The sequence below is a fragment of the Halichoerus grypus genome, chromosome 5 (genome assembly GCF_964656455.1).
Source record: "Halichoerus grypus chromosome 5, mHalGry1.hap1.1, whole genome shotgun sequence".
NCBI classification, from domain to species: domain Eukaryota; kingdom Metazoa; phylum Chordata; class Mammalia; order Carnivora; family Phocidae; genus Halichoerus; species Halichoerus grypus.
Genome location: NC_135716.1, coordinates 172392269 through 172406981, shown reverse-complemented (window position 1 = coordinate 172406981; position 14713 = coordinate 172392269). Strand labels below are relative to the sequence as shown.

The 14713-nt window shown below is 35.8% G+C and overlaps 1 protein-coding gene across 24 annotated transcripts in view; it reads right to left on the bottom strand.

The window, feature by feature from the left end:
- The window catches only part of EIF4G3 (eukaryotic translation initiation factor 4 gamma 3), a 332624-nt gene that overhangs the window by 81674 nt on the left and 236237 nt on the right, over nucleotides 1-14713 (bottom strand). For all 24 annotated transcript variants that reach the window (XM_036099078.2, XM_078073724.1, XM_036099079.2 and 21 more), the window contains one exon: nucleotides 3018-3106. In XM_036099078.2, the coding sequence (XP_035954971.1) occupies nucleotides 3018-3106 (89 nt within the window). The remainder of the gene's footprint in view (nucleotides 1-3017; nucleotides 3107-14713) is intronic.

Genomic DNA, 14713 nt, shown 5'->3' with positions numbered 1-14713 from the left:
AAAACACAGTATGGAAACCATCAAAAGAAAGACAGACATAAAAATTTCAAGAAAATAAAGGCTGAAATAATTTCTTTTTAAAACATGGCACAGAGTGAGCATCTTTTAAAGTTTGAGAAAAAACAGATCCCCCAAGTTTGAATCACGAATCAACAACCTTACTTTTTCTTATTCTACATTCTATTGTAGTCTAACTTATAATGACCTTGCAATGACACCTTCTAATTAAGTATAGATCATCAAGATCCTTAATAATTTGGCATGAGAGGGGCGCCTGGGTGGCTCCGTTGTTAAGCGTCTGCCTTCGGCTCGGGTCATGATCCCAGGGTCCTAGGATCAAGCCCTGGATTGGGCTCCCTGCTTGGCGGGGAGCCTGCTTCTCCCCCTCCCACTCCCCCTGCTTGTGTTCCCTCTCTTGCTGTCTCTCTGTCAAAAAATAAATAAAACCTTTAAAAAAACATAATTTGGCATGACAGTCTGTCGATGGTACTTAAACTTATTAAAGAGCAGTATAACTACATTATACAGTTATAGGGAGTTCTTTTTTCAGAGCTTATAAAAGTGTTATTTTAGAGAAAAAATATATCAGGCCTCTTCTCTGTACCTAAAATCAGCAAAAGAAAATCTACTGGATATAACTAGAGAATGTATTACCTGGAAAGTTAATTTCTAACTGGAAAAAGAAGTATAAAGAAACTTGGTTCCATAAGCAACAAACCATAATTTAGAGAACACAAAATCACTGAGGTGTCTGAGGAACACTGTTAGAAGGATATTTTTCAAGGGAATCACAAAATTAGCTGCACTAAGTATTTATGATGATTATTTTTCTTTTAGCTGGATGACACTCATATTAAACTAGTTTGTAACTAACAGTTCCTAAACTGTTTACTAAGAAAACCAGATTAAAGAAAGAAAATACCTTATTGGCTTGACTGTCAAAGGTTAAATTTTTATAGGAAGCTGTTAAAAGAAGAATTTAGCTGATAAAACTGCCTATTCAACTCATGAGTTTTTGAAGTGCCAGAAAGTCAGACCAGACAACTATGTGTGTAGTAACAGATGAAATATCCTAAAATTTTAAAAGAAATTTTAAGATGCCTTGACCAGCAATTTTAAGATGAATTACCCTGCACGTTACCCTTCTAGGCTATAATTTATAGAATTTGATAAAATATTTGCAATGATATAATAACCTAATATATAACCTAAAATATGCTAATATCTGAAACCCATTGTTTTAAAGGCTGTGAAAAATCTGGAAGAAAAGGAGAGCTTGAGGATCAGTGAAAAAAAAAGATAATGACACCCAGTATGCACTAAACTACTCTAATAAATGTTCAACTATAGGAAAGACAAGGAATTGGATTTCTGGGGGGAAAAAAAGGTGTGTGTGCAAACAAATTCTTTTTTATTATACTTTTAAACTATAAGGTTAAGAAAAAAGTGATTGATTCAGAGTAAGTCAAAATAGTTCTCATGTATGAAGAATAACAATCTGAAGCAGGTTTTAGCCAACTATGGTCCATGGGCCAAATCTGGCTCATCCCATTTCTGTACAGTGTGCAAGGTAAGCATGGTTTCTGCATTTGCAGTCACTGAAAAAATTCCAAAGAAGAGTATTTTATGACACATGAATATTATATGAAATTCAAATTTCAAAGTCCATCAATGAAGTTTTACTGGAATACAGTCACAATCATCCATTTACACACTGTCTATGGCAGTGTTTGGGCTACAGGAACAGAGCTGAGAAATTGTTACAGAAAATGCTGGCCAACCCCTGACCTAAAGAAGAGGATGAGTATTTGCGCCAGTGATGGCCTACCCATTTAATATTCAATAATGCTTAGAAATCTAGCAGAGGAATAAGAAGTATAACAGAAGAAAATGAATAAAAAATAGTGGAATCGAAAGAGAAACCAGTTTATGAAGCTCTTACAGCCATACCAGGAATGTATGAGATTCCCCTGCCTTTGGAAGGTATTTTATTCTCTGTAGGAGCAACATTTTCTTGTTCAGCTGCAAGACAAGTGCAGCAACTATTTGCACCTCTATAACTTCCTGCCAATTCTTACCCCCTGATAACCACACTGAAATCACTTCCAAGAAACATTTTAGTGGTTGCTATGGGACTAACTGTGACATCAGTAGAGCATCACGTAAGAGCAGTGACAGGACGGGGAAGTAACAAAGGGGTACTGTGAACTGCCTGGAAAGGGTAAGAGTTAAAACTAGAGAGAAAAGCCTTTTGAAATAAATGCATTTAAAGTCACTTTAAAATATTCTGTATATTCTAATGTTATCACCTTACGCATTTAATAAAAATTATTTTAATAAAGTAGATGTTAAGAGTTCAAAAAGAAAAAAGCAACATACATATTTTTTAGATTACTCTTCATTTATAAACTTCAGAACACAGCACTAAGGATACTGAGATTATAGACTATGAAAGTGATAGGACACTCCTTAGGAGTAACTCTACCCTTGTTTCTTCTTTACATGGTCTCCTGTCGTGCTGTAACCTACAGCAAAATCTGGCATGGTTTAGTTTTCAAACAGACAAATCATATGTGAAAAGTTATGTTACTGGGATGCAGTTAAAAGATGAATTTCCCTAAAATGTACTTGATGATTTCTACCAACCACCACTGCTACTGAGTATTTGAAAAAACTGTTTCCATTTTTCTTTACCAGAGTAGTCTTTCCATCTAGTTAACAGAAGGAAAAATTCAATTGAGGGGGTTGGGGGATTAACCAAAAATTAAGCAGTACATTAGTTTTGCCATTTTAGAAGAGGAATTTTGAAAGAGAGACAAGAATCTGGTGAAACTGCATATGGTATCAAAAATCTTTTTAAAATTCTGTAGGTGGACGAAAACAATCAGACTGAGCTTGATATATCACGTTTTGTTTGAAAAACAGTATCTCAAAAAAGAGAGATAAATCCACACTTGTCTTAGGAAATGGCACCACTACTCTGAAGATAAGTTAAAGAGATTTACTTTGCCCCTTACCTCCACTTCTGCCTCTAACACCTCTTCAGTGGTTCGGGTCCGATCTTTTGGTTTCTTCCACATCTTTGGTGCAGTTACAGCTGTCTGAGCTGAAATACAAGATCAGGGCCATTACTTCCCACTGCAAAGTCATGTTTGGAAATACCGAGTCTAAAGTGATACCTGTATTCAAATTTAGCAGAACACAAGAGGGCTTCACCCATATGGAAGAAACAGCTGAATGATCAAGTGAACAACTGTGTGGTTGTGGCCCAAAGATTGCACTGGCACATGTCTTAGGCACAGACTGTTCACATCAGCACATACAGCCTTCCAACCAGTGTCCTAGGTTCCTCCTATTTCATGGTTAGGAAACATAATTCAGTATGTGGTATCTATACGAGAAATTGGCCCACCAGCCAATTCTAGGCTTGGGTCTGCTTCTATTATTAATTAATTATGTGATCTAAAGCAAGTCACACTTCTCTGGCACCTGCATATTTAACTATAAAGAGGGGAGTGAGATTAGGTGATATCTAAGGTTCCTTTAAGCTACAAAAAATACCAAATTCCAGCTTCTGTTTTTTAAAGCTTTCTAGACAATAAAAGAACACTCTGATTAAGATTTCACTAGGCAGCACTTCTACAACATTCAGTTCTCATTTCAGATCAATACTATCAGTCTAGTTGTTCATACTGCTGGGGAGAAAATCAAGAAAGATAACCTAATTTTTACTGATTATATTGTATCAGAAGTTCTAGATGGAAAATTAAGCCTACAAAGGATTTTTAAATATTCATTGGGCTTGCAAATTCCACAAAATCATTCAACATTTGGATGTACAATTTAAAGACTAAACATCAGATACCAAATAGAATATTTTAAAAGGATCCTACAGAAGTTAACACATGAGTCAACAGAAGTAAGGTATGACAGGCAGATGGGTAGGGAGAAGAGTCAAAGAAAGGCCACTTAACAAATAGAGACATTATCAAAAGTGAATAAACACAAAGCTGAAGGTACCCTGTACTATTTCCCTACAGAAATATAAGATCACTCATTAAGCAAAACCAACCAATCTCTCTGGACAGCCTACTCTTTTTCAGAAGAACAGCAGAATATGAACACTTACACTGTTCTGGGGAACAAGGAAAAGGAAACATTTAACATTCTTCTCAAAATTATTGCAACATCATAAAAAATACTCTTGTAAATTTCCTTTGTTACACACACCTCAATTTTTTTTTTTTTTTTTAATCCTTCCCCTCACAGACCCTAATGAACAAGAAAACATTAGACCACTGTTGTTCTTCTTTGGTGACCTACTCAAAGTAAACTATTTTCCCAAAGTATGGAATTAAAATTGTGGTAACCATGCATGGGTTTAAATTTTCTACTGCTTCACAGTCTTCTATTGAATATGTATATTCATGTGTGTATGTATGTATGTATGTAGTGGTCTCTTTTCATTTTTTATGGATCTTCTGATTTTATATAACCAGTCTGTTTTATGCGCATCTCTCCAAAATGTGATTAATTCTGATTCCACAGCAGAGCTCTCTTTAAGAGTTAGAGCTTAGGAAACACGTACATTTTATTTTAAATTTTATTTCATATATGCATAAATTTAGCTCTAAATTCCATTCAGAGAAAAGGGGAAGACCACTTTCTGGAGGATTCTTTGGTATCAAATATACACTCAGGAGTGGTTCCCTCTAAACAACAAAAACCAAAGATGTGGATAAACTTTATTTTTCAGGAATATATCAACCATACCCACAACCGAAAACCATAAAAACAAAAACAAAAAAACATTTCTTCCATGGACAACATAACATGCTTTTTAAAAAAGAGCTCCTTATGCAGCAGAAATTGTTACTCTGTTTAAGTGGCTATTTCAAGTTCTGATTTAAAGTAGTAATTCACAAAATGAAGTAAGAGAAAACACACACTTCTTTAGGAGATATACAATCTTCTGAAAACCTGAACACAGATACATACATACCTAGTGTCTGAAGAGATTCTGATATACATCCCCTCTCCTACCATTACTGAAGGAGAGGTGCACTAAACTTTGGGTGTGCTATAGTGGGGAGGAGGGAAGAGTGGGGAGGAAGACAGAGACATCAACTCTGATTTACCGGACAATTAATCCTGAATTAGCTAGAATAAGAGAATTACATTTAAGACACTGTCTCAGATTTGTTCTTTCCTTTCTAGCCCATTCCCAATGCCTATACCTTAGATTAGGCCCATATTATTGCACTGATGTTACTATAAGATGGTCTCTTAACTGTCTCTGATTCTCACTTTAAGACATCATATACAATACTGACGGACGGCCTTTATAAATAACTGATCTGACTGGGTTATTCTTTTATTGAAAATATTCTTTAAGGCATCATACACCATGCCAAGCAGAGTTCCTTATACAAAGTGGGCACTTAAATTTGCTGACTAAAGAAATAATAGCAGCTCTATATGAAAGATGTAATACGGACACCCCAAGACAAAGACACGGATTCTCTCCCCCTTGTCTTGAATGAAAGCACCACAGGACAAGGGACAATCTCTGTATGAGATTCAAAATTATCTGAATTTAGAGATACCTAAAGCAGTTTCCCCTACCCCTCATAAGAACTCAACTCTTATAGGCACATTTAATTTCTACTACTTTAAAATACAAAATAAGGAAACGTAAACAAAAAAGCAATACTATGATTTCAAGACTTCTGCAAATTTTTACATTATTGGCAGAAAAATGATGTTTTCCTTGAGTGCTCTTGTTAGGAAATGACTAATATATAAATTCAGAAAAATACTAGGGACACAGACAAGTTTAATGATTGGGTTTTAGAAGATTCTTTGCTTTTCTTGGACAGAGACTCATGCCAAGACTGTACCAAGTTAGAAACGTTCCCATTTTCAACTCTCCCCCTAGAATGGAATACAGACTCCAGAAAATTGTGCCCTATCAAAACTATTGTAACTGGTAGCGACTCTATTTTAAAAAAGAAAGCACAATGCCATACATTTTAATGACATCTGGTAAAGGCCTGACAAGTCATTCCTGTAAGTAGAAGAGTCCCTTGTTTTTCATTTACTTTTTATATGGCCTCTATTGGAGTCAAGCTTTTAATCTTGCAAATTAAAAGCTAACAACTATCCCTGTGCAATTCAGGAGGTAAGTGCTGGGCTTGGAGAAAGGGGGCTAATAGAGAAGATTCATAAGTTGACTGAATTTTACTAAACCCATGTAATTTTGCACAGTCTTCCCTGAAGCCTGACGTAATTAGAACACTGAGAAAAACTATTATGTAAAATGGTAGATCACATAAGAAGAATCAATAGCAGCTAAGAGACAGAGACAGAATGCATCCTGAAGAGCTATGGTGTGTAAAACATGATCTAGAACATATACTGCCTCTTCCTTGCAGGAGTATGAGTGCTAAAGAAAGTCCAAATAGTTAAGCCCTGGTCACTAATCTGAACTCCTGACTAAGAGATGTCAGAAATAGTGTATAGTAAGTGCAAGAATGACACACATGCCTCTTATCACTAGCATAATGCTATTTCTTTTTTATTTTTAAGATTTATTTAAAAAAATTTTTATTTATTTATCTGACAGAGACAGACACAGCGAGAGAGGAAACACAGCACGGGGGAGTGGGAGACGGAGAAGCAGGCTCCCCGCTGAGCAGGGAGCCCGATGTGAGGCTCGATCCCAGGACCCTGGGACCATGACCTGAGCCGAAGGCAGATGCTTAACGACTGAGCCACCCAGCTGCCCCCACAATGCTATTTCTGTATCTAGATTATTCTTTCTTCTCCTAGTCCTGCCAGTCACAATTCCTACATATACACAGACTATCATTCACCCTAAGACTTAGAAAAATTCCCCAAAATGGGGAGAGGGAGCTTGGAGGGTAGAAATTTAGTATAAAAGGATGGCAATGGTTAGCTTCCTTATTTTCCAAAATGCAGGGTTTTATAAGAAAAATATTTATAACCTTTCTCTCTTTCTTAATTTTTAAAGTAGGCTTCACACCCAATGTTGGGCTTGAACTCATGACCCAGAGATCAAGAGTCGCACATTCTACCAACGGAGCCAGCCAGGTGCCACACATGTATTTTTTTCTAATCATAAAAGTAAGATATGCCCATTGAGGAACACTTATAAAATTCAGACAGATATAAAGTTGGAAAAAATATCTCTGAGATGTTGTGAATATTTTGGCCGAATTTCTTGCCAGCATTTAAAAGACACAAGTATATGTACACTATATATTTTTACAATCTTTATTTTTTATTTTTTAAAGATTTATTTATTTATTTTTTCACAGAGAGAGACACAGCGAGAGAGAGGGAACACAAGCAGGGAGAGTGGGAAAGGAGAAGCAGGCTTCCCGCTGAGCAGGGAGCCCGACGCGGGCCCGATTCCAGGACCCTGGGATCACGACCAGAGCCGAAGGCAGACGCTTAACGACTGAGCCACCCAGGCGCCCCTAATCTTTGTTTTTTTTAAACTGAACTGCAAACAAGAATGTGAACCTTTATAGTTTTGATCTTTTGGTAGGAACTACCGTAACAAATCAACTTAGTCAAAATCCCTGTATGTTCAATCTACTACATTTTTGTTAAGGGAAGAAAAGTTCACAGGTTGGTATTTGAAAGCAAGTAAATCATGAAAGATAAAATAATAGGCAGTAAAGAACTATAAAAGGGTTAGATGTACATGACTTTTATTAAGTCACTTTAGTCAAGAGTAAGTAGGAAGAAAGAAAAACTTCCTGACTGGTCTGTAGGAAGTCCACCGTAAGATGGAATTACACAGCTGAAGTGTCAATCAACTGACCAGGACCAAGTCGCAGCAAAGATTTCTATGAGCTGCTTCTAGTAGCAAAGATTTGGCTTTGGGCTAGTTAGAGTAGGCTAAGGGCTTAAAAATACATTAGGTTAAAAAAGACAAAAGGCAAAATAAAAAATTATACCTGTATTACATTTATAACCGTGTAAAATACTTATGTAAAGTCTGGAAGGAAATGAGGAAAAAAGTTTAATGTTAAGACTCAGACTACGATATTTGAACAATGGCAGGGCTTTCCTCTGTTCTTCAATATTTGTAACAATTTAAAATTTGAAGAAATAAAAGAGTGAAGCTTTTAAAACTGATTTTTACTAATTGTTTCAATCTTGTTTTATCTTATATGACTGAAGTGGAGGTATTCTGTTCTAGATTTTAGGACCGCTCTTTATAAAAATACTACTGAAATAAATTTTAAGAACTGTTAATCTTCTCTTTCCAGGACGCCTGGGTTGCTCAGTCAGCTAAGTGTCTGCCTTCGGCTCAGGTCATGATCCCAGGTTGCTGGGAATCAGCCCTGCATTAGGCTCCTTGCAAAGCGGGGAGTCTGCTTGTCCCTCTGCTTGCCACTCCCCCTGCTTGTACGCACTCTCTCTCTCTGACAAATAAATAAAATCTTAAAAAAAAAAAAAAGTTAATCTTACCAAAGATGTTAGAATTTTACATGTTTTTTGATCTACAGTGGACTTGGAGAACTCATGGAACTCTTCGACAGCATTTGTTTTACACCAGAAAGTGGAAGCATCATCATTCCACAGAGATTAAAAGAATGTGAAAGAGGTGATTACATAGGAGAGGTAAACTTTTAGTCCTAACATATTCCACTAGCTATGCAATATAAATCCGAAAACAACTTTTACTGAAGATACCATGTTGGTAAACTTGCTTCTCTTTACTAGATCACTTCTTCTTTATTACTTATTTCCTCAGTAGTCAAGTAAGTGCCCAGTAAACTGTTAAAGGTTAATAAAATTTCATTTTTTTTCTGGTGCCAAAAAGGGAAAAGACCTCTTCTACTTTCCCTTTTCTTAGATCTTTGCTTAGAGAAAGCTTGTAATTGTAAATCCTTCCTCTATCCTTCTGGTATATGTGTAAATCTTTTTAAATGCTAAAGAAGACTCTTGGCAGCTTTATAACTCAGGAATGACTTTCTTAAGAGTCTGGGAACCAGGGGCGCCTGGGTGGCTCAGTCATTAAGCGTCTGCCTTCGGCTCAGGTCATGATCCCAGGATCCTGGGATCAAGCCCCACATCGGGCTCCCTGCTTGGTGGGAAGCCTGCTTCTCACTCTCCCACTCCCCCTGCTTGTGTTCCCTCTCTCGCTGTGTCTCTCTGTGTCAAATAAATAAATCTTTAAAAAAAAAAAAAAAGACTCTGGGAGCCATCTCTTCTTGTAATCATGGGAGTTTCCTCTAGGCAACTACCTGCTTATCATAAACATATGCGAAGTTTAATTTCTCCTCTGGATAAAGGCAAATGACTAACACAGATGGACACCCCAACTACAAAGAGAATTTCCAGTGAACTAGATACAGCAGCAATGGTGCCGGTATAGTCTTGCTACATGAGGACAAATTATCTTGAGAACATGTATGTACATGCATGTAATGAATGTACATGTATGAGCATGTATGTAATGAATTGTATTTGCCTGGCTTTAGGAAAGGGTGAGATTTCCTTCTGTCTGTAATCTCATTAGTGGGTTGCATGTAATGCTCACTTAGTGCTTATTCAATAATAAAACTATTTTCTTTCTTTCCTGTATTTGTGAAGAGCATTTTCTGGTTTGGCAGGAGGTTTTAATTTTTCCCCCATGATCCAGTAACAAGAATGAGATGGTCTAGGAGTGCCTAAAAGGCACGAATCAGCTGAAGACCTTGTGGCCACATAATACCCAGATAAGAGACCGTGAATTATAAAAAGTCTCCCTTCTAGTTCTCTGTTCTTTTGAAATATAACATGAACTCTTTAGCTCTAAGATTTAAGATGAGTGTGTCCAGAGTCTGAGTCTCTGGACTGAAGAGACACAACACTATGAAGACTTATGAAGAATAGATACGTCACTACTGGTAAGGGAAGGGCCTCCTTACATTGTCACAGAGTTGTATATAAAGAGTAGAATGTTCTAATAATGGAACTTCCAATCAGAGTTCCCACACTTAACACCCAGTTCTTGTCTTTTTCCTATCATTTTTTCACGTTATTTCCCTTTTTTAGATCCTGGTTTTTAATTCCTAGAAGCTGGCATTATATGATACCAATTACAATATATTCAAGAATTTTATCTAAAGTTTCTTGAGGCTGGGGATCCTAATCTGTCTTTTTGTTCTTCCATAGATCCTTATGAGAACCTAGGAAATTTGATGATTTTTCTAAGAAACTGGGGCAGAGCAAAGAAAAAACCCAGTTGAGAGAAGGTAAGTTTTTACAATGGACATGTACATGAACTAGAAAAACTATTAATGGTGATAAAATAAGTAAAACTGATGGGTCACTGAGAGATGTCAACCTAAAGCAACACTAAGGAGTAAGTCTGTCATTGTTTTCCAGCATCTTTTCAGGGGTTACTATTTGAAATGTATGGATGGCTTGATGATTATGCTTCTCATCATATGTTAAAAGGCTCTATGACTTCTTCACATAAGGTTAAATAGTATAAACTAGTCTGCCCGGGGTCTAGCGCTGGAACCAAAAAAGAAAACAAAATGAGGATTCTAGACAGAATTCCACCAAAAACATACATCTCTAACAAAAAAATTTTTACTTCCATGTTGAATCACTACGTTGTACACCTGAAACTAATATAACACTGTATGTTAACTGGATTCAAATAAAAATAGAAAGTTGAAAAATTTTTTTACTTCCAGCTTTAACACTACACATTGTGAAGGTAAGAGTCAAACTGTTGGTTTGTTCATTTTTTTATTTTGGTTTGTTAATACTTCTAATATTCTCAATAATTACATTTTTCATTGTATTCGTCTTTTTTCCTAATTGTTTTGTTTCCTATTTTTAAAATTTCCCCTATTATCTTTATTATTTCCGTTGGGTTTAATTTGTTCTTTTTTTAAAAAATCTCAGCTTTGTTGAGGTATAAGTGACATATAAAATAATAAGACATTTAGAGTATACATTGTGGTGATCTGATATATGCACACATTGTGCAAAGACTTCCTCCATCTAGTTCATTAACACATCTATCATCTCACATATATATTTGGGGGGGTGGTAAGAACATTTAAGTTCTTTTCTCTTTGCAAATTTCCATTACACAAAACGGTGCTATCAACTATAGTCACCATGTTTTACGGATCTCAGATTTTATTCATCTTACATAATTTGTTATTTGAACAGTTTCTTCACATGGAGGCTGAGGTCATTAATTTGAGACCTTTTTTTTTTTTTTTTTTTTTAAGATTGTATTTATTTGACAGAGAGAGAGACACAGCAAAAGAGAGAGCACAAGCAGGGGGAGTGGGAGAGGGAGAAGCAGACTTCCCGCCTAGCAGGGAGCCTGATGCGGGGCTCGATCCCAGGACCCTGAGATCATGACCTGAGCCGAAGGCAGATGCTTAATGACTGAGCCACCACATATATCTAAATATGTGCATTTAGAGGTGTAAACTGCCACCTAAATACTACATTAGCAGAGTGGTACGCAGAACAATGTACTGCCAAAGATGTCCATGTCCCAATCCCTGCACCCTATGTAATATGTTACCTTACACGACAAAAGTGACCTTGCAGATGTGATTAACTTAAGGGATCTCAAGGGAGGAAGACTCTTATCCTGAATTAACCTAGTGGGCCCAATGTGATCAAAAGGGTCCGTACAATTGGGAGGGAAGCAAGAGAATCAGAGACATCTGAAGATGTTATGGTGCTGGCTTTGAACAGGAAGAAAAGACCAGAGCCAAGGGGAATGTAGGTAGCCTCTGAAAGATGGAAAAAGCAAGGGAACAGATTCTCTCCCAAAAAATACATTTTTGTTGCTACCTCAAGTTTAGTCCAATGAAACTGATTTTGGACTTCTGACCTCCCAAACTGTGACATAATAAATTTGTGTTGTTTTCAGTCACCAGGTTTGTGGTGATTTGTTACAGCAGCAACAGGAAATGAATACAAGCACAAATTTTTATTTGGGTTTTATTTCCATGCAATTGAAAATACTTTATAATTTCCCTTTGATTTCCTCTTTTACCCTTGGGTTATACAGAAGTGTGTAATTTAGTTTCTGAATATTTGGGGGAGGCCGTGATCGTATAGTGGTTAGTACTCTGCGTTGTGAATATTTGGGGGATTTTCCAGAGATGTTTATCTTACTCATTTCCAATTTAACTGCATTGTGGTCAGAGGACATACCTGCTTTGATTTGAATCCTCTGAAATTAAAACTTGTCTCTAAGTCATAATATGGTCAATCTTGGTAAATCTGACAATCGCACTCATGTATCTGTTCTTTGAGTGTCTTGTGTCAATTAGGTCAAGTTGGTTGACTGTGCTACTGAAGTCTTCTATAGCCTTACTAATTTCTATCTACTATTTCTATCAATTATGTTTCTCTAATTATGTCATGGACGTCACTACTTTTTGAACACGGGAAATGCAGTTATCATAACTGTACTTAATAACTATTTTGTCTGCTAATTCTAACAGCTATGTCAGTTACAAATCAGTTTTGATTGACTCATTTTCTCCTCATTATGGGACCTATTTTTCCCATGGCTTCATCAGTCAATTCTACTAATCATTTGAGGAAGAAATAGTATCAATTCTATACAAACTTTTCTAGAGTACTGAAGATGAGGGACTACTTACCAACTCATTCTATGAGGTCAACATTACCCAGATGCCCAAATATGAAAATTATCAGAAAACCACAAGCCAATATCCCTCATGAACTTAAGATGCAAAAAAACTTAAGATGAGATTAATAAAATTGTAGCAAACCAAATTCAATAATGTAAAAACAAACAAACAAACAAAACCTACCTCAGAGACAAATTTTATTTCAGGAAAGCAAAGTTGGTCTATTATTTAAACATCAAGTAACATAAAGCAAGTAGTTAACAAAAGAAACCATGACCGTCTCAAGATGTATAAGAAAAACATTCAATAAAATCCAATTTCTATCCCTGACTGAAATAATGAATCTCTCAGAAAATTAGGAATAAAAAAGAATTTCCTTGACCAGACAATTCAAAAACCTACAGCTAACATCGTACTTAATGTTGTAAAAGATTGAATGCTTTCTTTCTGAGATTGGAACCAAGAATGTTTACTTTCACCATTTCCAGTCAATATTATACTGAAGGTACTAAGCTAGGGCAGTAAGTCAAGAAAAAGAAATAAAATTCTACTTCATTTGTCTTTGTTCAGGAATGACAAAAGTACTTACATAGAAAATCCAAAGAAATCTCTACAAAAAAATGCTAATAAAACTAGTAAATGAATTTTAGCAGGATTGCAATATGAAACCAAAAAAAAAACTCTATTGTATTTCCATACACTAGTAATGAAAATTTAAAAATTGAAAGGAAAGATACCATCTATAACAGCATCTAAAGATATAAATTTGACAAAATTACAAGACTTGTACATTAAAACCTTCAAAACATTGCTGAGGGAATTAAAGAAGACAAATTGTGAAAATATGCCGTGTTCATGGGTCAGAAGATTCAATATTGTAAGATGTCAATTCTATCCATAGTATTCAACACAAACCCAATCAAATTCCCATAGGCTTTTTTTTTTTTCTTTAACGTATGCTCTATGCCCAACATGGGACTTAAACGACATCAAGAGTACATGCTCTACCAACTGAGCTAGCCAGGCGCCCCAACCAACAGGCTTTTTTGTAGAAAATATTTGTAGAGAAAACGGATTCTAAAACTAACATAGTTAATTGTACTGGAATTAAGATAAAAAACTTAATAAAAAATGCAAAAAATTAAATTAAATTGCCATAAAAAAGCAAAAGACCTAGAATGGCCAAAACAATTTTGAAAAAGAAGAATAAAGTTGGAGGACTTAATCCTATCTCATTACAAGAATTATTACAAGCCTCAGAAATCATGACAGTGTGGTACTGGCATCAAGAAAGACAACTAGATCAATGGAAAAATAGAGAATCCAGAAATAGACCCACATATAATATATATAACTTATTTTGGGAAAAGGTATTAAGAAAATTCAACAGAGAAAGGACAGCCTGAAATTCTCACACAATGCTGGTGGGGATGTAAAATGGCACAAATATCTGGAAAATGGTTTGCAGTTTCTTCAAAGCTTAAAACATATATTTACATGGAACCAAGCCATATCACTCTTATGTATTTACTCAAGAGAAATGACAAAATATATCCATAAAAAGACTTGTACACAGATGTTCACAGAACTTTGCTCTAATAGCTCCAAATTGCAAACTCTAATATCCACCAATAGGTGAACAAATTGTGGTACATCCATAGTATATCAGTAATTTTTATGAGCTAACATGTGCAACAATATGGACAGATGTACTGAGTAAAAAAGCCAGATCAGTTTATGCTTTCTGATTTCATTTATATGACATTCTAATAAATCTATAGTGGCAGAAAGCAGATCAGTGCTTGCCTTTGGAATGGAGTGAGGGTACTGCAGCTCAGAGGGATTTATAAAGAGGTAGGAGGAAACTTTTTGGGGTGATAATTATGTTTATTACCTTGATGGTAGTAATACTTTCATGAGCATATATACAGACGTCAAAATTAATACAAGACTTTAAATATATACATTTTAACACTATGTGAATTATACCTCTTTTAAAGGTGTTAAAATGGCCTGGGGGGTTTCTAAAAAAAATTAAAATGTTA